At 41.2% G+C, this 26,043-nt stretch overlaps 1 protein-coding gene across 11 annotated transcripts in view; it reads left to right on the top strand.

Annotated features, from left to right (window-relative positions):
* The window catches only part of TRAPPC9 (trafficking protein particle complex subunit 9), a 726,907-nt gene that overhangs the window by 451,423 nt on the left and 249,441 nt on the right, over window positions 1-26,043 (top strand). For all 11 annotated transcript variants that reach the window (XM_045399285.2, XM_065519669.1, XM_073999513.1 and 8 more), the window contains one exon: window positions 25,380-25,490. In XM_045399285.2, the coding sequence (XP_045255220.1) occupies window positions 25,380-25,490 (111 nt within the window). The remainder of the gene's footprint in view (window positions 1-25,379; window positions 25,491-26,043) is intronic.

Here is a 26,043-nt window from a genome sequence, read left to right as displayed (position 1 = left end):
AGATGTCGTGTATGAGAAGGGGAAGATGGTAGGGGAAACAGTTTGTGCAAATCTGTTGCTAAATTAATAAGTACAAAGTATAAATAAATGTAAAACACTTCTCACTATTTTTTATTTAGATCATGTAAGTCATATACATGATTGGTTTTCCTGGTCCTTGCTGACTGTACTTTTTAAAATGAGCGTAATAAACTGGGCCAGTGCTCATTTGTCTTGTGATGTCTTGACAATATCAGTCTGCTGTTATAACAGGAGCACCATATTTGAACCACAGAAGTGATACTAAGCGTTGGTTGACCTACTGTTGAAATGGGGGAGTCTACGGATGCTCTTCTGAAGTATCAAGGGCTAAGACTTTCCTTTTTTTCATGATAAGTACATTTCTGCAGGGGAAAAATGGTCCACTTCCATTACGCTTCTAAGCCCTGGAAGGAGCTACAGGACTGTAGACCTTTTTCCCTCTTCCCCTCCTTAGATGATTAAAAATAGAAACAGTTTTTAGATTCTCTTGGTTTGATTCAGACCCATGTCGTATTTTTTTCGGCTTATTTTGAAACAATTACAGATTCACAAGTAATTGCAAAAGAAACAGATGTATAGGGAAATTCTGTGCACCCTATACCCAATCTTTCCTACTGGGATATAAACTCTCAGGTCTGTGGCTGGGATATTTAGAAAATAAATATTGAAAGGAATTATCTTAAGTGCCACGTTAAGACTCCTTTGTGATATTTTAAAAGTCTGATCAACTTTGCAAGTTTTTTAAAAAAATCATTCTGTGTCTATAATGAGACATCGGATGTAGACAAGGTTTAGGAGGCCAGGAGGTGACAGGTGGTCACAACAGGCGCAGGTGAGGGCGGAGTTTACTCTCGACCCTTGTGCCCTGTGCCTGCTGTTTGTCCCGTGCACGCGCAGCATCAAGCCAGGCTGGGTCTGCCAAGCAAGCCGTGGCCCTGCTTCCTCTTTGACAGTGATTTAATCCTCCAGATGCTGCCGTCAGCGGCTGCTTTACCTCTCAGAAATCCTCCGAAAGAATATTCCAGGCAAGGTAAGGGGCTCATCCTCTTCGTTGTGGAAGTTGCAGAGAAACAGCGCAGTCAGCAAATCCCTCATGGTGGTTGATGAGAGGGACAGGGCTGTGCTTTAAGAAGCATCCCAAGGAAGACTGAAGAAGAGATGCTGCGAGATCTGCACTGAGACCTGCTTTTGTGAGAAAAGGAGGCTGGAGAACAAGTTGGAACCCGTGTCACAGGCTCCACACAGCACCCCCTGCCCTGAAATTGCCATCGTGGTCAATTCATAGGCCCTCTTGTTGGAAAGGAACTTAACAATTCAATGTATCTGCTTCATCCCATCCCTCACCTGTTGGCTTGTGTGCCCTGAGATGATGAACACACATTTTGTTGCCATTCCTATTATTACTATATTGTAGCTCTGTGCAGGGCAGGAACTGGGACCCAGCCTCCACAAGACAGGAGCAGGTTGATATTCCGTCTGGACTGACACTGACTCCATAACTAGTGCTCCCAGGTTCCATGTGTCACCCACTTGTTATCCAAGCAGCTGCACCCTCTCCTAGTGAATGACCTCACAGTATTCTGTGTGTGCTCACAGGTCTGTCTTGAGAGGACCTATTTTATGTTTTACTGATGCATATTACTATTAAAAGCAAGAATTTTATGTGATCTATATTTTATTTTAGATTGGTATATGACTAAATATTAAAGTTCATTTAAAAATAGTAATAATATTAAGAACAGATTTAAAGAATTTGTATTAATAAGCACTGTATACTTTTTAATATATTTCAAAGCCTGATTTATAAACATCAATTAAAAACAAGCATACCATACTTGGTTTGGGCATTGAATGTATGTTGAAAGGTAGATTGTTCAACATCATCAATTAGTCAGTTTCTTTTCAAACTTATGTTTGGAATTCTTGCATTTTACATTTTTAAAGTTCTCTTCGTTTCTTTGTTTAATCACTGTAGAGTTTAATTTCCAAATGGTGATGCATGAAACATGATTTCAGGTTGTTATTTGCAAGTACTTTTCTACAAATAATTTCTTGTGAATTTGGATTTTCTTAATTCCCAGAAAACAAAAAGCAAAATTGGACATAATCATCATTATACGTTGTGTTTTAAACGTTGTATTTTGAGGCCTTACAAATGTCTTGATGTGCTGCAAATGGATTTTGATTAGATGAATGCAACTCAAGAGACCTGGTAACTGTCACCCGGAGGCACAATTGCGGAGTTATTGTTATGTCCCTCATTAACGTGCGTTCGTCATGGCTCTCCTCTTTAACCAGTGATCCCTCGGGGGCACAGATTAGACAGTGTAACAAAGCTTCAACTGTTTGTTCAACTGTGGCACTACGTGTGGGTCGGTTGAGAAATGAAGCATTGCTGTGTGCGCCATGACTGTGTTTGGTGGATCTCTTCCCCCAGTTCCTGGGCGACCCTGCTTCCTGTACACTCAGGATCTCAAATGGTCTTCTTTTTAAATAGCTTTATTGAAATATAATTTACATGCCACATAATTGACCCACTTAAACTGTATAATTCAACATTTTAGTATATTCAGAGTTGTTCAGCCATCACAACAATCCGATTTTAAAACTTTTCATCCTCCCGTTTCATCCTCCCAGAAGAAACCCTGTTCCTGTTGCTGTCATTCTCTTTTTCCCTACTTCCCTCCCTCACCCTAGGCAACCACTAATCTACCGCTAATCTACTTTCTGTCTCTCTAGATTTACTTACTCTAGGTATTTCATATACATGGAAACAACATGTGACTAACCTCTTTCACTTGGCGTGTTGTTTTCATGATTCGACCACAATTACATATAAGTATGTTATTTCTTTTTCCTGAATAATTTTCTGTTGAATGGATATAATATATTTTGTTCATTAGTTGACAGACGTTTGGGTTGATTGCACTTTTCTGCTATTGTGAATAATGCTATTATGAACATTCGTGTGTAAGTTTCTGTGTGGATGCATGTTTTCATTTCTCTTGGGTATAAACCTAGGAGCAGAATTGCAGGATCATATTATAACTCTATGTTTTAATAGTTTAAGGAGCTGCCCGATTGTTTTCCAAAGCGGTTGCACCATTTTGCATTCCCATAGTGTACGAGTATCTGATTTCTGCACATTCTTGCCAGTATTTGTTATTATATTTATCTTTTTGATTCCAGCCATTCCAAATTGTTTCTCTTAAGGGAAGATTTAAAAATGATATTTAAAGTTTACTAACTAAAAAGTTAGAAACAGTTATCCTTCCTGTCTTCAATAACGTAAAGCTTCAGCGACATTTCACAAAGACTGGGTTGCTTGTCAGTCATTGATGGGGAAATGCCCCCACATTCCCATCTGCCACCAAACCTGTTATTTGTACTTGAATAGCCATGTGTTGACTCAGGCTTGTCACCTTTGTCCCCCAGGACAAACCTCCTAATTTCTTTCTTGAATAGTTGTGACAACTTTTCAAAGCCACTTTACCTTCAATTTCTTCCTTTTCAATTATTTCTCTCAGTAGATGCCAAAGTATTCTAAAACACATACATGACATTTTCCTTCCTCTTCCTCCTGTTCCTCCTCCTCCTCCTCCTTTTTCTTCTTTTTTTTTTTTTTAGACAGGGTCTCACTGTCACCCAGACTAGAGTACAATAGTGTGATCATGGTTCACTGCAACCTCAACCTCCTGGGCTGAAGAGATCCTTCTATTTCAGCGTCCCATGTAGCTGGAACAACAGGTGTGTACCACCATCCTTGGCTAAGACCTTTTCCTCTATTTTCTTAATGTCTTTTAGTGATTCCCATCATCTGTAGGTCAAGTTCCAGTTCTAGAGCTTGGTACCCAAAACTTCCTATAATTCGACCCAGCCCTTCTCCCTTGTCTTCCCAAAACCCACGTTTCCTCACTCCTGTGAGGAAGGTCCTGGAAGTTCCCTCCCAATAAGCAGTGCTGATTTAGCTTGAGACCTTTGCACACACTGTTCACGGTGTCTAGAGAGCCCTCTCTCTAGTAGACCTGCTTGTTTACCCCCAAAACTTCAGCAGGCTGCTGCTTAGAATCATACTCAGTGCCTTTGTGAGTGCAGGGGCCACTTCCTTTTGGAACCTTCCCTGACTGGTGTCCATGCTGCTGTGTTTCATGTGCTGGTGCTGTGTGCTGGTGTTCCTTCCCCATCGAGATTTCAGTGTCTTCCTACTCTGCAGGTTCAGCTTGCACAGTGAAGCCCAAACTCAGAGAAGGTCAGAGTCCCTGGGTGTCACTGCTAGAGGTTTTGACTCATTGAGTCTTGTCTAGAGCCGAGGATTTGGTTTTCGGTGGTTGGTGTGCTATGTTTCAGAAACCCTGATCTGGTAGATGGGCAGTCATTCATAGTCCTCTGTGAGATCAGGAAGCTCCATAGCAGTGTGGCAGAGGTAAGCGTGAGGTTACATCAGCAGAAAACCCTATGATTCTTTGTTCTGTGTTTTCTCAGGACTTTAGAGTGAATTAGGCTCCCTGACTTTCTTAAAATGTGAAAAAGCTCTCCAGTCTCATATTGACTACCTATTCTGGAAAGAAGACCGATTAAGAAGATTGGCAGGCTTATAGAATTTTAAAAGATCACGTGAATTTGAACACAGGTGTGGATGGCCATCCCTACCTGTTTTAGTTTTGCGTTAATTCCCTTTAGTACACTCCTGGGAGTGGGCAAACATTGGTGTCTGGACCCTGGCAGGCCTTGGAGATACCTATCAGACTTGGGGAAAAGAGAGTCCCACTTGATTTCTAGTCATGGCACTATGGTTTTTAGACATGCTGGACCTTGGCGGGTACTCATTTTTAGCTGAGTCAATATTGAGTTGTTGGCTGGCAGGTTTTGCAGCTCCGCTGACAGCAACCAAGCTAATAATAATCACCCCCCCCCCCATATTTATGGTGGTATTCTTCTTGTGATTTTACAAAGCACTTTCACTTACTTTTTTTCACTGGAGCCTCCTAATAATTCCATAACATAGGCATTGTTATCCCCATTGGAGGACTGGGGAAACTGACACTCAGAGAAATTAAATGACTTGCTGATGATATTATAGCCATTAAGTAACAAGTCCAGTATTGGAGTAAACTTAACGCACTGTGGTCCTTCAAGCTCATCATGATGTTTGTTTTTTTAATTGCATTGATTTAAATATTTTTAAAATTAACATAGAGTAAAATGAACTTTTTTCATGCACAATTTTTTGAGTTCTAACTTTTATGAGCAACACAAATAGCTTGGTGTATCCATCACAGTCAGGACAAAGAACAGTTCCAGTACCCCCAACACTTCACCACACTGCCACTTAGAATCATGCTCTGCATCCACCCCTCACTTGTGGCGATGCTGATCTATTTTCCATCTCTATAGTTTGGCTTTTCCAGAATGTCTTATAGATGGAATAATACTGTATGTTCCTTTCTTGGAGTGACTTCTTTCATTCTGCATTCTGAGATCTGTCTGTGTTACTGAGTCTATCAACAGTTTAATCCTTTTTATTTTTGAGTTGCTTTCTGTTGTGCAGGTACATCACGGCCTGTGGATCCAGTCACTGTTTAAAGGACATTTGGGCTGTTCCCAGCTTTTTGTGATTATGAATCGAGCTGCTGTAAATACTCATGTAGAGTGATTCTTGTGAATTTAAGTTTTTCATTTCTCTAGGTTAAATACCTAGGACTGGGATTGCTGGATTATATGATGTATTTTTCACTATTCAACTTTGTAAGAAACTGCCAAGGTGTTTTCCAGAGTGGTAGTACCATTTTCCATCTCTACTAGCAGTGGAGAAGTGCTCTGTTTCCTCATCAGCGTGTGGTATTGTCAGTTTTCAAAAACTTTTCTACCCATTTTAATAGGCATGTATTGATATCGTCCTGTGGTTTTAATTTGCACTTTTGTGTGTGTGTGTGACAGGGTCTCACTCTTTCACCCAGGCTGGAGTACAGTGGTGCGATCTCATCTTACTGCAACCTGTGCCTCCCAGGTTCAAGCGATTCTCCTGCCTTAGCCTCCTGAGTAGCTGGGACTATAGGCGCACAGCACCGCACACAGTTATTTTTTTGTATTTTTAGCAGAGATAGGGTTTCACCGTGTTGGCCAGGCTGGTCTCAAACTCCTGACCTCAGGTGATCCACCTGCCTCAGCCTCCCAAAGTGCTGGGATTACAGGCATGAGTCACGGCACCCGGCCTAATTTGTGCTTTCTTAGTGAGAAAGACATTGATCCTTTCTTCATGTGCTTATTTGTTGTCTTTCTGGCTTTTTGGTAAAGTACCTTTTTAAGTCTTTTTGCCCAATTAGGTTATTCGTTTTCTTTTTTTTTTTTTTTTTTTTTTTTTAGGATTTAGGGAGTATTTTAATATTCATTTACATGTTCAAAACATCTTAATGAGCAAGTATTATTTCATAGAGAAAAAAACTTTTAATAACATTTTTCAAAGAATGAGTTTGACAGACTTTTTATGCACAAGTCAGATTTTCACCTAAAACCAATGAACATAACCTCAAAATAGTCATATGTCTTCTAAAATAATAGATTCAGTATGAAACAGAATGTTCTCTCTTCTCTTACCATGCCCTTCCCTGGTATCCTAACACTATTTGGAAGATGCAAGCCTAGAAAACGGGAGGCAATGTGCTTGTAGGGTACTATGCTGCTCACCACCTCAAATCATGTCACAACGGTAGAAGATTAAGAGGAAGGCCTGCATCTTTGTGTAGCCCATGGAAGGAGAAAGGGAGAAGTCATCTGCCTGGTTCCTTCCTGCTTGATCCAGTTCCACTGATCAAGCTTCACTCCACAAGGAATTCCCTCCGTCCCCTACACTTCAGCAGCCAGAATGGACGGCCATAGCCCAGTGCGGATGGACCTCTGATCAGGAAACAGAAAGCAAGCACCTGGCACGGAAATCTGAGGTTTCTTTTATTGTATGAACATGCGATGTTTATCCATTATCAGATGATATACATTGGGTGATTTTCACTTTTTGGCTATTGTGAATACTGCTGCTGTTAACATTCACATACATGTTTGTGTGTGGACATATGCATTCTGTTTTTCTTGGGTATATATGCAGGAGTGGAACTGCCAATTTTCCACTGAAGCTGCACCATTTTACATTCTCATCAGCAGTGTATGTGTTCCAATTTCCCCACATTCTCACTGACACTTTCCTTTCTTTTTTAAAAAAATTATAGCCATCCTAGTTGCTGTGAAGTCTATCTCACGCTGGTTTTGACCTGTATTTTCCAAGCAACCAGTGATGCTGAACATCTTTTCACGTGCTTATTGGCCATTTGTATATCTTCTCTGGAGTGACGTCTATTCACATCCTTTGACCAATATTTTGCTCGAATATTGACTAATTATTTTTGAGTTGTAAGGGTTCTATATTCTGGATTCTAGATCCTTTTCAGATAAATGACTTGCAAATATCTGCTCCCATTCTGTGTTGTCTTTTACGTTCTTTTTTTTTTTTTAATTTATTTATTATTATACTTTAAGTTGTAGGGTACATGTGCATAACGTGCAGGTTTGTTACATATGTATACTTGTGCCATGTTGGTGTGCTGCACCCATCAACTCGTCATTTACATCAGGTATAACTCCCAATGCAATCCCTCCCCCCTCCCCCCTCCCCATGATAGGCCCCGGTGTGTGATGTTCCCCTTCCCGAGTCCAAATGATCTCATTGTTCAGTTCCCACCTATGAGTGAGAACATGCGGTGTTTGGTTTTCTGTTCTTGTGATAGTTTGCTAAGAATGATGGTTTCCAGCTGCATCCATGTCCCTACAAAGGACACAAACTCATCCTTTTTGATGGCTGCATAGTATTCCATGGTGTATATGTGCCACATTTTCTTAATCCAATCTGTCACTGATGGACATTTGGGTTGATTCCAAGTCTTTGCTATTGTGAATAGTGCTGCAATAAACATACGTGTGCATGTGTCTTTATAGCAGCATAATTTATAATCCTTTGGGTATATACCCAGTAATGGGATGGCTGGGTCATATGGTACATCTAGTTCTAGATCCTTGAGGAATCGCCATACTGTTTTCCATAATGGTTGAACTAGTTTACAATCCCACCAACAGTGTAAAAGTGTTCCTATTTCTCCACATCCTCTCCAGCACCTGTTGTTTCCTGACTTTTTAATGATCGCCATTCTAACTGGTGTGAGATGGTGTCTCATTGTGGTTTTGATTTGCATTTCTCTGATGGCCAGTGATGATGAGCATTTTTTCATGTGTCTGTTGGCTGTATGAATGTCTTCTTTTGAGAAATGTCTGTTCATATCCTTTGCCCACTTTTTGATGGGGTTGTTTGTTTTTTTCTTGTAAATTTGTTTGAGTTCTTTGTAGGTTCTGGATATTAGCCCTTTGTCAGATGAGTAGATTGCAAAAATTTTCTCCCATTCTGTAGGTTGCCGGTTCACTCTGATGGTAGTTTCTTTTGCTGTGCAGAAGCTCTTTAGTTTAATGAGATCCCATTTGTCAATTTTGGCTTTTGCTGCCATTGCTTTTGGTGTTTTAGACATGAAGTCTTTGCCCATGCCTATGTCCTGAATGGTACTACCTAGGTTTTCCTCTAGGATTTTTATGGTATTAGGTCTGACATTTAAGTCTCTAATCCATCTTGAATTAATTTTCGTATAAGGAGTAAGGAAAGGATCCAGTTTCAGCTTTCTACTTATGGCTAGCCAATTTTCCCAGCACCATTTATTAAATAGGGAATCCTTTCCCCATTTCTTGTTTCTCTCAGGTTTGTCAAAGATCAGATGGCTGTAGGTGTGTGGTATTATTTCTGAGGACTCTGTTCTGTTCCATTGGTCTATATCTCTGTTTTGGTACCAGTACCATGCTGTTTTGGTTACTGTAGCCTTGTAGTATAGTTTGAAGTCAGGTAGCGTGATGCCTCCAGCTTTGTTCTTTTGACTTAGGATTGTCTTGGAGATGCGGGCTCTTTTTTGGTTCCATATGAACTTTAAAGCAGTTTTTTCCAATTCTGTGAAGAAACTCATTGGTAGCTTGATGGGGATGGCATTGAATCTATAAATTACCTTGGGCAGTATGGCCATTTTCACGATATTGATTCTTCCTATCCATGAGCATGGTATGTTCTTCCATTTGTTTGTGTCCTCTTTTATTTCACTGAGCAGTGGTTTGTAGTTCTCCTTGAAGAGGTCCTTTACATCCCTTGTAAGTTGGATTCCTAGATATTTTATTCTCTTTGAAGCGATTGTGAATGGAAGTTCATTCCTGATTTGGCTCTCTGTTTGTCTGTTACTGGTGTATAAGAATGCTTGTGATTTTTGCACATTAATTTTGTATCCTGAGGCTTTGCTGAAGTTGCTTATCAGCTTAAGGAGATTTTGGGCTGAGACAATGGGGTTTTCTAAATATACAATCATGTCATCTGCAATTGAGTTTCGAAAGTTTTTTAAATATATTATAGATATAAGTCCTTTATCTGATATGTAATTTCTACATGTTTTCTTGAATTCCATAACTTTTTCATTCATTTAACAGTGTCTTTCACAGAGAGATATTTTTAATTTTAATGAATCTAATTCTCCTTCTATGGATCCTACTTTTGGTTATGCTTTTTTTTCTTTTATGTTTTCTTGTAAAATCATATAGTTTTGTATTGCATTTACCTGTGTGTTCTGAGTAACTTTTGTATAAATTGTGAAGTTTAAATTTCTTTCACTATTTTTTTTTTTTTTTTGACAAGTGGAATCCAGTTGTCTCAATACTGTTTGTTGAATGGATTATCTCTTCTCCACTGAATTCTCTTCTTAGTCAAAAATAAAATGACCGTATCTGTGTAATTCTATTTCTGGACACTTTGCTCCAGAGAACTACGTGGATATTCTTTCACCAATACAAACACTGTCCTGATTAGTGTACCTTGTAGTAAGTCCTTACTACTATATTAGTGTACCCTAGAATAAGTCTTTACTACTATGTTAGTCTACCTTATAGTAAGTCTTTTACTATGAAAATTGGGTAAAATCCTCTAAAACTTTGAGTCCTCAGTGTTTTTTTCTTTCATTTTTAATGGTTTTGTCTATTGTTTCTTTGTATTTCCATTTTAATCTTCAGATAAGATTGTCTACGTCTACAGTGTCATTCTAGGATTTTGATTGGAATTTTGTTAAATCTATGGATTAACTTGGGAAAAATTGGTACGTATGTTGCACCTTCCGGTCTGAGAGCACTGCATACACTTCCGTTTGTGTGGGTCTTTGGTTTTATTCATCTGAATTCTGTACTTTTTAGCATTCATATTTTTGAAGATTAAGGGTTTTTTTTCTATTAATGGTTGAGTGTTTTTTTTTTTTTAATCATGAATGAAATTTGAGTTTTGTCAGATGCTTTTTCGGTATCAAAACTTTGTTGAGGATCATTGGTATGAAGGGTATTTGTGGTCGTTTTTTCTTCTGTCTTTGTCTAGTTTTGGTGTTAGATAATGCTGGCCTCATAAAATGTTTCGAGAAGTGTTTCTTCTACTGTTTTCTGGGAGAGATTGTATAGAATTGTTTCTTTTTGAAATGCCTGGTAGAATGCATAAGCAAACAATCTGGGCATAGAGATTTCTTTTTCAGAATGATTTGCAAAACAATACATTTAATTTATTTAATACATATAGGACTTTTCAGGCTACCAATTTAACTTTTCATGTCTCTAGGGTAAATACCTAGGACTGGGATTACTGGAATATGATGGGTTTTTCACTTTGTAAGAAACTGCTAGCTGTTTTCCAGAATGGTAGTACCATTTTCCATCACTACTAGCAGTGGATACGTGCTTTCTTGGATGGATTTCTGTAGTTTGTGACTTCCAAGAAACTGGTCCATTTCATCTGAGTTGTCACATTTATGTGAGTAGAGCCGTTTGTAGTTTTTCCTTATTGTCCTTCTAATGTCTGCGGCTGAAGTGGTATTCCCTCGTTTATTTATGATACTGGTCATTTGTGTTCTCTCTCCTTTTTCCTTTGTAATTGTGGCTAGAGGTTTATCAACTATATTGATCTTTTTAAAGAATTGGTTTTTTAGTTTATTGATATTTTTCTATTTGCTTTCATTTTAATTCATTTCTGCCCTTTATTATCTCCTTCTTATGCTTCCTTTAAGCATTTGTTCTTTTTCTGCTTTCTTTTTATTATTATTATACTTTAAGTTCTAGAGTACATGTGCACAGTGTGCAGGTTTGTTACATATGTATACATGTGCCATGTTGGTTTGTTGCACCTGTCAACTGGTCATTTACGTTAGGTATTTCTCCTAATGCTATACCTCTCCCAGCCCCCCATCCCCCGACAGGCCCTGGTGTGTGATGTTCTCCTCCCTGTGTCCATGTGTTCTCATTGTTCAACTCCCATCTGTGAGTGAGAACATGTGATATTTGGTTTTCTGTCCTTGCAATAATTTGCTTAGAATGATGGTTTCCAGCTTCATCCATATCCCTGCAAAGGACATAAACTCATCCTTTTTTATGGCTGCATAGTATTCCATGATGTATATGTGCCCCATTTTCTTTCTTTCTTTTTTTTTTTTTTTTTTTGAGATGGAGACTTGCTCTGTCGCCCAGGCTGGAGTGCAGTGGCGCAATCTCAGCTCACTGCAAGCTCTGTCTCCCGGGTTCATGCCATTCTCCTGCCTCAGCCTCCAGAGTTGCTGGGACTACAGGCGCCCGCTACCACACCTGGCTAATTTTTTTGTATTTTTAGTAGAGATGGGGTTTCACCATGTTAGCCAGGATGGTCTCGATCTCCTGACCTCGTGATCCGCCCGCCTTGGCCTCCCAAAGTGCTGGGATTACAGGCGTGAGCCATCACGCCCAGCCATGTGCCCCATTTTCTTAATCCAATCTATCATTGATGGACATTTGGGTTGGTTCCAAGTCTTTGCTATTGTGAATAGTGCCACAATAAACATATGTGTGCATGTGTCTTTATAGTAGCATGATTTATAATCCTTTGGGTATATACCCTGTAATGGAATCGCTGGGTCAAATGGTATTTCTAGTTCTAGATCCTTGAGGAATTGCCACACTGTCTCCCACAATGGTTGAATGAATTTACATTCCCACCAACAGTCTGAAAGCATTTCTATTTCTCCACATCCTCTCCAGCATCTGTTGTTTCCTGACTTTTTAATGATCGCCAGTCTAACTGGCGTGAGATGGTATCTCATTGTGGTTTTGATTTGCATTTCTCTGATGGCCAGTGATGATGAGCATTTTTCATATGTCTGTTGGCTGCATAAATGTCTTCTTTTGAGAAGTATCTGTTCATGTCCTTTGCCCACTTTTTGAAGTGATTGTTTGTTTTTTTCTTGTAAATTAGTTTAAGTTCTTTGTAGGTTCTAGATATTAGCCCTTTGTCAGATAGGTAGATTGCAAAAATTTTCTCCCATTCTGTAGGTTGCCTGTTCACTCTGATGGTAGTTTCTTTTGCTGTGCAGAAGCTCTTTAGTTTAACTAGACCCCATTTGTCTATTTTGGCTTTTGTTGCCATTGCTTTTGGTGTTTTAGTCATGAAGTCTTTGCCCATGCCTATGTCCCTAATGGTATTGCCTAGGTTTTCTTCTAGAGTTTTTATGGTTTTACGTCTTACATTTAAGTCTTTAATCCATCTTGAGTTAATTTTTTTATACCATGTAAGGAAGGATCCAGTTTCAGCTTTCTACATACGGCTAACCAGTTTTCCCAGCACCATTTATTAAATAGGGAATCCTTTTCCTGTTGCTTGTTTTTGTCAGGTTTGTCAAAGATCAGATGGTTGTAGATGTGTGGTGTTATTTCCGAGGCCTCTGTTCTGTTCCATTGGCCTGTATCTCTGTGTTGGTACCAGTACCATGTTTTTCCGGTTTCTTAAGATAGAAGATAGGCTTACTGATTTGAAGCCATTCTTTCTTCTTATATAATCACTTAATGATATAGATTTTTCTCTAAGTACTACTTTAGCTCCAGTCACAGAATTTTGTTATCATATTTTATTTTTGTTCACTCCAAAGTATTTTATTTCTGTTGGGGCTTCCTCTTTGAACAGTGGGTTATTTTGAAGTGCGTTGATTGAATTTCTAGATAGTTGGAGATATTCTAGCTTTCCTTCTGCCATTGAATTCTAGGTTAATTCTGTTTTGGTCAGAGACCATACTTTGTATGCTTTATATTTTAAATGAGTTTAAGATTTTTTTCTGTGGCCTAGAATATGGTCTACGTTGTTGAGTGTTGCTGTGCGCTTGAGAAGTGTGTTTATTCTGCTCTTGGTGAGTGGAGTGTTCACTAAGTATCAATCAGTATGAAGTGGTTGGTGGTGGTTATTACTTTTATGTCTTTATTGATTTCATGTCTATGTTCTGTCAGTTACTGAGAGAAGAGTGTTGAAGTCTCTTAATTGTGATTTTGTCCATTTATCCTTTCAGTTTTCTTTTTTATTTCATGTATTTTGAAACTCTGTAGTTAGGTTCATACACATTAATAATTATTGTGTATTCTTGGTGAATTAATGCTTTTATCATTATGTAATGCTCCTCTTTAAGTGTCTGATGTTAATATAACAGTCCAGTATTCTTTTGATTAGTGTTTTCTTGGTATAATTCTTTTACTTTTAACGTATCTATACCATTATATTTAGAGTGGATTTATTATAGATAGCATATAGCTGAGTGCTTTTTTGTTTAAATGCATTCTGGCAATCTCTGTCTATTAATGAGACTAGGTCATTTGTATTTAATGTAATTCTTGGTGTGTTTGAATTGAGGTCTGTCATTTTATTTTTGGTTTGTCTTTTGTTTATTCCTCTGTTGTTTATTGTTCTATTTCTCCTTTTCTATGTTCTTTTAAATTATTTGATTTTTTAAGCATTGTGCTTTTAACTTTATCTCTTTGCAGAGCTGTTTTAGTGTTTTATCTAGGGAGTATAATAAGTGCTCTTAGATTTTCACAGTTGACTTAGAAATAGTATTTTATCACTTGGTGGAATCTCAGATATAGGCTCTTTTATCTTTCCCTTCCCCATGTCTTAGTTGTATAATGTATTACATCTGTATACACTGTAAACCCAATGTTATAATTTTTGTTTGTAATCATCATATATCTTTTTTTTTTTTTTTTTTTTTGAGACAGAGTCTTGCTCTGTCGCCCAGACTGGAATGCAGTGGTGCAATCTAGGCTCACTGCAAGCTCTGCCTCCCGGGTTCATGCCATTGTCTCAGCCTCCCGAGTAGCTGGGACTACAGGCACCTACCACCATGCCTGGCTACTTTTGTTTTTGTATTTTTAGTAAAGACGGAGTTTCACTGTGTTAGGCAGGATGGTCTCAATCTCCTGACCTCGTGATCCACCCACCTTGGCCTCCCAAAGTGCTGGGATTACAGGCGTGAGCCACCGTGCCCAGCTCATCATATATCTTTTAAGTAACTTAATAGGAAATTACATTTTAGCCAGATATTTACCATTTTTGTTGCTCTTTTTTCTTCGTGTTCAAGTTTCCCTGTGTTATTATTCACCTTTTGTTTAAAGGACTTTCTTTACCAGTTCTTTTAGAAAAGTTATACTGATGACTGACATTCTTAATTTTCCTTTATCTGTGAATGTCTTTACTCTTACTTTTATTCCTGAAAGATACATTCATGGATATGGACTTATGAGTTGGCATTCTGTTCTTTCAGCATTTTAAAAATGATTCACTTTCTCTGCCCTCCAGGTTTTTTTTTTTTTTTTTCGAGATGGAGTCTCGCTGTGTTGCCCAGGCTGGAGTGCAGTGGCGCAATCTTGGCTCACTGCAAGCTCTGCCTCCCAGGTTCACGCCATTCTCCTGCCTCAGCCTCCCAAGTAGCTGGGACTACAGGCACCCGCCACCACGCCCGGCTAATTTTGATTTGGTATTTTTAGTAGAGACGGGGTTTTACCGTGTTAGCCAGGATGGTCTCGATCTCCTGACCTTGTGGTGCACCTGCCTCTGCCTCCCAAAGTGCTGGGATTACAGGCCTCCATGGTTTTTTATGAGGATCCTTCGGACTTTAGAAAAATTTGTTGTTTCATTTCCCCTGTGTAAGATGCACTGTCTCCTGTGTGTAGGATGCACTGTCTCCTGTGTGTAGGATGCATTGTCTCCTCTGTGTAGGATGCATTGTCTCCTCTGTGTAGGATGCACTGTCTCCTCTGTGTAGGATGCATTGTCTCCTGTGTGTAGGATGCACTGTCTCCTCTGTGTAGGATGCATTGTCTCCTGTGTGTAGGATGCACTGTCTCCTCTGTGTAGGATGCATTGTCTCCTCTGTGCAGGATGCATTGTCTCCTGTGTGTAGGATGCATTGTCTCCTGTGTGTAGGATGCATTGTCTCCTCTGTGTAGGATGCATTGTCTCCTGTGTGTAGGATGCATTGTCTCCTCTGTGTAGGATGCATTGTCTCCTCTGTGTAGGATGCATTGTCTCCTCTGTGTAGGATGCATTGTCTCCTGTGTGTAGGATGCATTGTCTCCTCTGTGTAGGATGCATTGTCTCCTGTGTGCAGGATGCATTGTCTCCTCTGTGTAGGATGCATTGTCTCCTGTGTGCAGGATGCATTGTCTTCTCTGTGCAGGATGCATTGTCTCCTCTGTGTAGGATGCACTGTCTCCTGTGTGTAGGATGCATTGTCTCCTCTGTGTAGGATGCATTGTCTTCTGTGTGCAGGATGCATTGTCCTCTGTGTGTAGGATGCATTGTCTCCTGTGTGTAGGATGCACTGTCTCCTCTGTGTAGGATGCATTGTCTCCTCTGTGTGTAGGATGCATTGTCTCCTGTGTGCAGGATGCACTGTCTCCTCTGTGTAGGATGCACTGTCTCCTCTGTGTAGGATGCATTGTCTCCTCTGTGTAGGATGCATTGTCTCCTGTGTGTAGGATGCATTGTCTCCTCTGTGTAGGATGCATTGTCTCCTGTGTGCAGGATGCACTGTCTCCTCTGTGTAGGATGCATTGTCTCCTCTGTGTAGGATGCATTGTCTTCTGTGTGCAGGATGCATTGTCCTCTGTGTGTAGGATGCATTGTCTCCTGTGTGTAGGATGCACTGTCTCTTCTGTGTAGGATGCATTGTCTCCTCTGTGTAGGATGCACTGTCTCCTGTGTGTAGGATGCATTGTCTCCGGTGTGTAGGATGCATTGTCCTCTGTGTGTAGGATGCATTGTCTCCTGTGTGCAGGATGCACTGTCTCCTCTGTGTAGGATGCATTGTCTCCTCTGTGTAGGATGCATTGTCTTCTGTGTGCAGGATGCATTGTCCTCTGTGTGTAGGATGCATTGTCTCCTGTGTGTAGGATGCACTGTCTCTTCTGTGTAGGATGCATTGTCTCCTCTGTGTAGGATGCACTGTCTCCTGTGTGTAGGATGCATTGTCTCCGGTGTGTAGGATGCATTGTCCTCTGTGTGTAGGATGCATTGTCTCCTGTGTGCAGGATGCACTGTCTCCTCTGTGTAGGATGCATTGTCTCCTCTGTGTAGGATGCATTGTCTCCTCTGTGTAGGATGCATTGTCCTCTGTGTGTAGGATGCATTGTCTTCTGTGTGCAGGATGCATTGTCCTCTGTGTGTAGGATGCATTGTCTCCTGTGTGTAGGATGCACTGTCTCTTCTGTGTAGGATGCATTGTCTCCTGTGTGTAGGATGCATTGTCTCCTCTGTGTAGGATGCACTGTCTCCTGTGTGTAGGATGCATTGTCTCCGGTGTGTAGGATGCATTGTCCTCTATGTGTAGGATGCATTGTCTCCTGTGTGCAGGATGCACTGTCTCCTCTGTGTAGGATGCATTGTCTCCTCTGTGTAGGATGCATTGTCTTCTGTGTGCAGGATGCATTGTCCTCTGTGTGTAGGATGCATTGTCTCCTGTGTGTAGGATGCACTGTCTCCTCTGTGTAGGATGCACTGTCTCCCCTGGGTAGACTGCATTGTCTCTTCTGTGTAGGATGCATTGTCTCTTCTGTGTAGAATGCATTGTTCCCCTGTGCAGGATGCATTATTTGCTCTGGCAGCTTTCCAGGTGGCTTCTGTTCTTTAGCTTTCTACAGTTTGATTATGTTTCCAGGCAAGGATTAAAAAAAAAAATAGGTTTTGGGCCCGGCATGGTGGCTCACACCCGTAATCCTAGTACTTTGGGAGGCAGAGGCAGTTGGATCACCTGCGGTCAGCCATTGGAGAGCAGCCTGGCCAACGTGGCAAAAACCCATCTCTACTAAAAATACCATAAAAAACATTTAGCTGGGTGTAGTGACGTGTGTCTGTAGTCCCAGCTACTCAGGAGGCTGAGGCAGGAGAATTGCTTGAAACCAGAGGCAGAGGTTGCAGTGAGCCGAGATCGCGCCGTTGCACTCCAACCTGGGTGACAGAGCGAGACTCTGTCTCAAAAGCAAACAAACAAGATAACAACGGCAACAAAAGCAAAAACCTTTCTGGGTTCTGAGTCTGTTTATGTCGTTTGCCAAATTTTTTTGGGGGGGTGCGGCCATTATTTATGTAAAAATGGCGTGTTATTTTCTTCTTTGCTTCTTAGTCTCCTGTGACGTGATTTTTAGACGTTTTGTTGTCCCATAAGAGTGTTTCTTTTTTTCTGTCTTTTTTTTCCCCTGTTGTTTCCATTGGATGATTTGTTAATCTGTCTTCATATTGACTTGTTTAATTCCTTAGTGGTCCCAAAAACACATTGTGTGATTTTCATTTTACAGTTGTTAGAGTCCCCCTCCCTGACCCGTGGTCTTGGAATGTGATTGTTGGTAATATTGCATGTACACTTGGGTAGTGAGTATCCTGCTGCTTTTGGGTGGAATGTTCTCTCAGTATTAGTGAGGTCTGGGTGGTCAATGGTAATTTTGTTTATCTTATATTCTTTCTGGTTTTATGTGTACTTGTCCTATCAGTTACTAAGATAATTCACCATCTGGTGAATTTTTCTTTTTTTCTTTTTTTTTTTTTTTTTTGCTTAAGTTTTTCTGGTTCTTTTTTATATCTTCTTCTTTTTTTTTGCTGAGATTTTCCATCTTTTCACTTATTTCAAGTATGGTCACTTCTTGGAATGCATTTAAAGTCTCTTTCTAATAAGACAGTCATCTTCAAGTTATTGTCTGTTATTTGCTTTTTCCTCGTGACTTGATATTTTTCCTTATTCTTTCTGTGTTGAGTTATTTTAGATCGTATTCTGGACATCTTGACTGTAATATCGGGAACCATTGGGGTCTTGTTTGAATACTGAGGAAAGTGTTGGTACTTTTTTTTTTTTTTTTTTTTTTAAGCAGAGTACCTTTTGCAGGCTGTGCTGCAGTTCCAGTTTCAAAGCATTTGTGGTGCTCCTTGGATCAGCCTCATGTGAGTTCCCGTCAGCATTCTTGCCTGGGGAACAGTTATCAAAGCCCATGGTTTGCTCTTGAGGGTCTGATTCTCTCAAGCTCAGCTCCCTGGTGAGCTTAGGAGGTCATGCATGACTTTATTTGCTCTCTGAATCAATCTCCTTTCTGAAATATTCCCAAGGTACTGGGGACTCCTATCCCTATGTGCCTGCTACAAAGCCAGGATGAGAGCTTCCCCCTCTGTGTGTCTACATGGAGGACGGACTGCCCAGAGGCGCAGAGAAGGAAATCAGAGTGATGCAAACTGGCCCCATGGTTTTGGGACCTCAGCTCTCTGAGTCAGTGAGGTGGTTTGTATCAGGGAGGTGTGTGACCTGTCCCGCCAAGACTGCTCTGGTGTCATTATCTCCTGTGGTTTGCTTTGAGGCTGGGCTGGGAGAAAAGGGAAGAAAAAAAGGAAAAGACTCAAGGATTTTCTTACTTTCTGTGGCCCTTCATAGTGCCTTTTCCCACTTGTTGGACCAGGAAGAGAGACTGCCCTTGGAGCTCTGTCTGGCTATACCCAGGGCATGCCTCTGGACTCCATGCTGCCTTTCAGTTGAGGCCTGGTGGTACTGGAGAGAGATGCAGCTCACTGCCAGTTCAGAATAACTTCAGTTTCTGGCTCCTACTGTGATCCACCTTCTAACATTTATTTTTTGAGTCTTCATCTTCAGCTCAGTGCATTCTATCTATGATTTATAGTTGCATTCAGTGGGAGAGACAGGGTAGATTGTGCTTACTCCATCTTTTCCAGAATTGGAACTCACCATTTTTTTTTTTAACACAAACCAATTCATGTCACTCATCTGCTTAAAACTCTCAAAATAGCTTCCCATTATGCTTGGAATGAAATATGAATATTTCCCCATGACCTTTCCTCTGTTTTTACTCCTACACCACTCTGCTTGTTCTGTTCCTTGATCACACTGTGCCTTACGATTTTTGCATTAACTGCTCATTCTCTCTGGAAAGCTATCCTCCAAGACCATCACATGATTGCTTTCTTGTCATTGGATTCCTAACTGAAACATCATTTCTTCAGAGAGGCTCTTGTTTGCCATCAAATCTGAAGTCATTTTAAAACATCTTTGTTAATGTTGTCAAGAGATTCACTTAATTTTTAAAAATATTTGTGTCATACATGTCTTCTGCCCTGCCTCATATAGTAGCCCACTTTTAGACTAGCTATTGTCGTGGCAACCAAATTTATTCAGGTGTCACCTGACAGCACCTTACCTTAGCGGTGCTGAGCGTCTCTTGCTTTCTGGAATATTGTAACTGCCTTCTCTGAGGCTGTAGGTTTGGGTGGCCATGGGTAGTCTCTCTGCACAATTCATGGATGAAGTGTGAGAGAATTGACCCCTCTGGGGGAAAGCTTGACTAGTGAGGGAAAGAGTTGGGAGAGCAATTATTTCCTCTTCTGTGCCTCAGGCACACAGTGTGAAGCACAGTCCTCTCAGCTCCACAGAAGGACAATGATTGAGCCCCAGCTGCCCACAGGGCCGCCAGCTCAGTGAAGCATAGCAACGTGCCCTCTGTCATCGCCTTTTCCTCTGCTGCCCCACTCTGCCCACTCTACCTGCTTCCTGGCATCCCTTCCCTAAGCACTAGCTCTGTGCAAACCCTTTTTCTCAGGCTCTGCTTTCTGGGGGGATCCCAGGCTAACAGTATTCTAAGTGACTTTAAAAGTAACTTTTTATAAGACATTTCAAGTAAAAGAAACATAAATAAAGGTCTAGGAGGTATCAATTCATCTACCATACAGACTCATCCATTTTTAATATTTCACTATATTTGCTTTTATGTTTTTAATTTAAAGAAATAAAAATATGCTGTTAAAGCTCTGTATATTCTTCCACACTGTGTCTCTCGCTCTCTTAGCATGAATGACCACTCTTAAATGTGATGTTTATAGACAATATCGAGTATTTTAAAACATATTTTAAAAATTTGATGTACATATATTGTATGATATCTTCTGCAACTTATTTACCCAGGAGTTTTAACTTGAACTTTGTGGTGGGGCATATAGTTCTTTTAAATTCATTGTCACCTCTGCATAGGTTTCCATCATATAACTCGACCATTGCATGTCTGCATCTACTCCCCAGTTGATGTGCACTTAAGTTAAAAGCAGTTCTTTACTTTTATAAACAATGTTGCATTGAACACTTTCGAATGTGCCCTTTTGCCAAACTGTGTTGATCCAAGACAGGCAGCTACAAATGGAATTGTTAGGTCAAACTTTTTCTCTCTGAAGGAGTTGTACCAATTTGTATCCCTACCAGCAGTGACAAGAATTCCCATATTTCCTATTGATCTATAGCTTGACCAACACTTGGTACTGGGACACTTTAAAAATATTTCCAATAGGTTGGGTGAGAAAGAATACTTTTAGGTTTATTTCCATTTCTCTAACTACTAGTTGGATTGAGCTTCTGTTCTTGTTTATTGGTCATTGGGTTTCCCCTACTTTAAATTGTTGGTTCTTGTCCTTTGTTTGATTTTCTATTGGGTCATTTCTTTCTTATTGATTTATAGGAGTTCTCTATAAATTGAGAATTCTAATCCTTAGTCAATTTAATGTGTTGCAAATGCCTGTGAAAATATATTTGCAACACATTAAAAATGAAGCTTGTCTTTGCTTTGATTTTTGATGTTTTTCGTTGTACCAAAATTCTTAATTTTAATGCAGCCAAACATTTTATTCTTTTCCCTTATATTTTATATGTATTGTAACTCATTTGAGAAATCTTTCTTTTTTCCAAGGTCATGAACTGTTCATCTATATTTTTTCTAAAGATTTTTAAATATTGTTTTTGTATATTTAGCTATTCATTCTGTTTGGAATTTATTTTTATATATGATGTGAGGTAGGGATCTAATTTTCTGTCTTCCTTCTTAATCATTTTTCCCAGCACTATTTGATGAATCTTGTCCTAATTAATCAACACCACCAGTACAATCATCTCTCCAGTTTCCTTATATTCATGGGTCTCCTTTGTGGCTATCTTTTCTTTCACTAACGCATTTCTCTGTCACTGCCCCAAGTGCCACTGTCTTCATGATTACAGCTTTATAACAGTTCCTGACATCTAGTAGGCCAGATTCCTTCCAGAAACCTCCCACATCATTGTTTTAACAAAACCCTGCTGGGATTTTTCTTATTGAGTTGCACTGAGTTTATAGAAATTTGGAAAGAGATAACTTCTTTAAAAATATTAAGTCTTTCCATCTTTGAACATAACGTGGGTTGAGCATCCCAAAACTTGAAATGCTCCAAAATTCAAAACTTTTTGAGCACTGACATGATGCTCGAAGGAAATGTTCATTGGAGTGTTTTGCATCTCAGATTTTTGGATTTGGGATGCTCACTTCATGAGTATAATTCAAGTATTCAAAAATCTTAAAAAACCCAAAATTTGAAACACATCTGATCCACACATTTCAGATAAGGGATACTCAGCCTGTACATCTCTACACTTATTTTTCTTCGTTAATACTGTTCCATGAATTTATAATTTTTTTACATAAATATCATGCGTATATTTTGTTAGATTTATTTCTACCTGTGTTGTGGACTGTGTTGCTATTATAAATGTATTTTCTCAAAAAGTTTGTATTGTAATTGTTTTTAGTTGATGTGTACGACTGGTATTGATTGTGTGCCTTAATCTTTTATTCAACAATCTTTCTCAACTTTTTTTTTTAATTTTATAAAAAATGACAGCAAATTTTATTTTTTAAAACAACCCCGTCAGTCCTGCCCTTTTCCCTCACAAGAGTATAATAGCCACGAATGTAGGGATCTTGTCTTTCTCATTCAGTTCCTCAGGAGGTATTTGTTGGATGAAATAATTAATAAAATATCCAGTTTGGGATATAGTGTCTACTCACTGTTATCAAAGTGGTTTTATTAATACATAACTGCTCTCTCTGCTGAAAAAGGACTTCTTTTTTTCACCTGGCAGCCTGGTCTCCCACACTCAACCTGACTCCAGATTCCCAAAATAACTGGGCCCCTCCATGCTGCCGGGGCTTTGTTCCCTTGTCTCTTCTAAGCCAGGCAAACGTGTCTGTCCCCTTCAGAGACTCGCCCTGGTCTCAGCTCTTCTGGGAAGCTTTCTTGGATTTTCCCATACTTCAGATAGATGTGTCCAGAAAGTAAACAAACAAACCCAAAAAGCAAACAAGAATTAAGGTAAACCATATGCTCAGAGCATCAGCCTTAAAACCAAGCATCCAGAGCCATATGGAAAGGTACATAGAATAAATGACATTATGATGGCACAAACCGCTGCTGCAGTCTGGGAAAGGAAACTTATGAATAACAGATAGGAAGCCAAGCTCCACCAATACATCATCATGTCAACAATTAGAAGGAATAGAAACACTAGATCCAGACGCCCCCACACTCAGACAGTGAGTCAGAAAAAAGAAGAGCAAGAGGACAGAAACGCATTGTGTATCGATGCTGCTCATTCCTGTGCCGTTTCCTAAGCACTCCATTCTGTGAGTGAAAACAAAATATATTTGAACCTTTTATTCCAGGCTTTTAAAAAATCACTTCAATTTTCCTCCTCTGATAAATGTTTTACGAGTTCCCTTTTCTGATGAAAGATTTTGCTGTGATTAAAGATTTCATGAAGTTATGACAACAGAGGAATAGATCTTCATTCTCGGAAGCTCATTTTTCTGTGAGCTGAGCGAACAGGCCTCTTGTAGGCAGCTGTCAGAGCTAATGAATGTTTTCCAAGCGCCAAACCTCTGGGGAAGACAGCCCCACCCAGAAAACCCAGACTCAACTGACGGGAGCTGTCATCTCAAGGTGTGCGGCACCCTGTTGACGCTGTGCTACATGATATAAATGGTGACATACGGCCGGGCGCCGTGGCTCACACCTGTAATCCCAACACTTTGGGAGGCCAAGGCGGGCAGATCACCTGAGGTTAGGAGTTTGAGACCAGCCTAGCCATCATGGCGAAACCCCGTCTCTACTAAAAATACAAAAATTACCTGGGCATGGTGGCGGGCACCTATAATCCCAGTTACTCAGGAGGCTGAAGCAGGATAATTGCTTGAGCCCAGGAGGTGAAGGTTGCAGTGAGCCGAGATCGTGCCACTGCACTGCAGCCTGGGCGACAAGAGTGAGACTCTGTCAAAAAAAAAAGAGAAAAAGAAATGGTGACATGCTGCCGCTTTCCCCCTGAGAGCAGGTCACATGCCCATGTTCTGAAAAATTGATATTTCACAGATGCCCTGTGTCCTTTTGACAAAGTCATACTTGTGTGTGCGTGCGTGCACGTGTGTGAGAGTGTATATGTGTGTGCGTGAACTTCTGGGCCTGTCACTGCACCCCCTGTGCCTCACTTCCCCTCTCTGGGAATTGCCGAGGACATGTGTGGCTTTGGAATGAATAGAGGTCCACATCTATCGGGAAAAGCCAGGGGTTTCGAGCTCTGCACCCAGGGCCTGAGGCATCACAGCAGCATGCCTGTCCTCTCCTGAGCCTCCGTCTCAGCGCAGCTGGGGATCCACGGACTACCCCCAAGGCTGTTGTGATGAAGTCACAGGCGATTGTCCCTTTCCTTTGACCGGACTTTCCTTTAACAGCCAGCGAAGCCTTGCCTCCTACTTGGAGAAATACATTTGAGAATTCAAATGCCCTTTGGAAGGCCATGTTTTGAAGTCACACTAGGCTAATAATGACCCAGAGCACAGATCTTTTTCTCTTAGTTTTCTCCCCCCATGAAAACTGTTTACCCTGCTCTTCCAAGAAGAATGGCCTCTGTTCAGTTACTGTCATCTCTGTCTGTCCTGTCGTGGGTGCAGCCATCCACTGAGCTCAGCAGACATTTATTGATGACCTGTTATGTGCTGACTGTGATACTTGGTGTCTGAGATACCGTATGAGTTTTCGGCAAGTATTCAACTGTAACGTTAACCTATCAGATGATGACGGACACAGACGGCGCTTGTGGGGCTGGATTTTTCCACTTTGCATGGAGTTCACACGGCTAGAGGGAGGCTGGCAGTGCAGGGCTGCCACGACCACTCAAGGATGTGGCTCTCAAGCACCCCCGACCCTGCTCTGCCAGCCACAGCCTGTGGTTTTTGTCCTCAGTGTCCCTGATGGTTACTGAGCTTCTGGGCATCCTGCTTGCTTCTAGGGAGGAAGGAAGGGGAATGAGGAAGGCGGAAGGGTAAAAGCCTTCTCCCAGGACATGGTGTTTGTATTTGGGAAGGAAAGTCTCTAGGGGCCTGTGCCTTACTGGCTAGAACTTCACCACGTGGACCAGTCCCTGCAAGGAACAATGGGAACTTGAGCATTTTACTTGTCACCTCTAGAAGAGAGGAAACAAAGGAGTAGAGGCTTCAGAGGGTGGTGAATAACCCCCCAGTGTCTGCCCCAGTTCTAGAGGTGCCCGCATGGGAGAAGCTCACACTGGGTGTGCACACACACACAAGCAGGACACGCGTCGCCACACTTCGGGGCCCAGCGTGGAACCTGGTAACTGAGGATGCTGACTTGGACACAGCACCCTTGAATGGCACTGTATGCCTGCGTTTCACCGCAGGCATATGACACAGATGACCAGACTTTAGAGTCAGGGATGACCAGACTTTAGAGTCAGGTGTTCCAGTCGTCAGTGTATGTCGAGGTGTGGAGAATTCAGGTTACCTTCCCAAGGCCACTTGGTTGGTAAAAAGCATGGCTGGGCTGTGAGCACATGTCCCCAGGACCCCGGGCCCAAGGAGAACCTGATGCCGACACCCACTCCCTAGAGTTCACACTCGTGTTCAGAACCAGTCTCCGTAATCCTCTGAGCCCAGGAGCACTTGGCATTTTGATATACTTTGCCCCTCTTAAGTTGCGGGAAATCTTTGGAGAGGAGAAATAGGAAAAGTTATTCCTCTTTGGCTGTCAGAAGATTCTGAACTTTCTTTTGTCTTGATCGCAGTACCCGGCAGTGTCACCTGCTCCTGGATGTCTTCAACTCCACCGAGCATGAGCTGACCATCAGCACCAGGAGTAGCGAGGCGCTCATCCTGCATGCCGGCGAGTGCCAGCGGTAAGTGCTTCATGGCCCCTTGCGCCGCCGCAGGCCGCCCTCTGCCTTCACCACCCTGCTTGGGAGGGTGTGGAGCTAATCCACTCCAGGTCCTGAGAGGACGGGCAGTTTGTCTCCCTTTCAGAGATATCATAGTGGTTATTCAAGTTTGGTGGGAGAATCTGGAGTGGTTTTAAATTAGAGCTAAGTGCAAAGTAGGTAAAGCCGGGTGGCATCTGAGGAAGTAACACATGTGCTTTCGGAGCCCGCATTTGAGGACCCGGCAGCATCTCGGCATCTTCGCTGTTAAATTCTTAAGAAAGTGGTATCTGGGTGGGGCGTGGTGGCTCACGCCTGTAATCCTAGCACTCTGGGAGGCCGAGGCAGGTAGACCACCTGAGATCAGGAGTTTGAGACCAGCCTGGCCAACATGGTGAAACCCCATCTCTCCTAAAACTACAAAAACTATCCAGGTGTGGTGGCACATGCCTGTAATCTCAGCTACTTGGGAGGCTGAGGCGGGAGAATCACTTGAACCCGGGAGGCAGAGGTTGCAGTGAGCCGAGATTGATCA

This window comes from Macaca fascicularis, chromosome 8 (genome assembly GCF_037993035.2).
Source record: "Macaca fascicularis isolate 582-1 chromosome 8, T2T-MFA8v1.1".
NCBI lineage: Eukaryota > Metazoa > Chordata > Mammalia > Primates > Cercopithecidae > Macaca > Macaca fascicularis.
The sequence above is the reverse complement of the archived record's forward strand: the minus strand, read 5'-3'. Positions and strand labels throughout refer to the sequence as shown.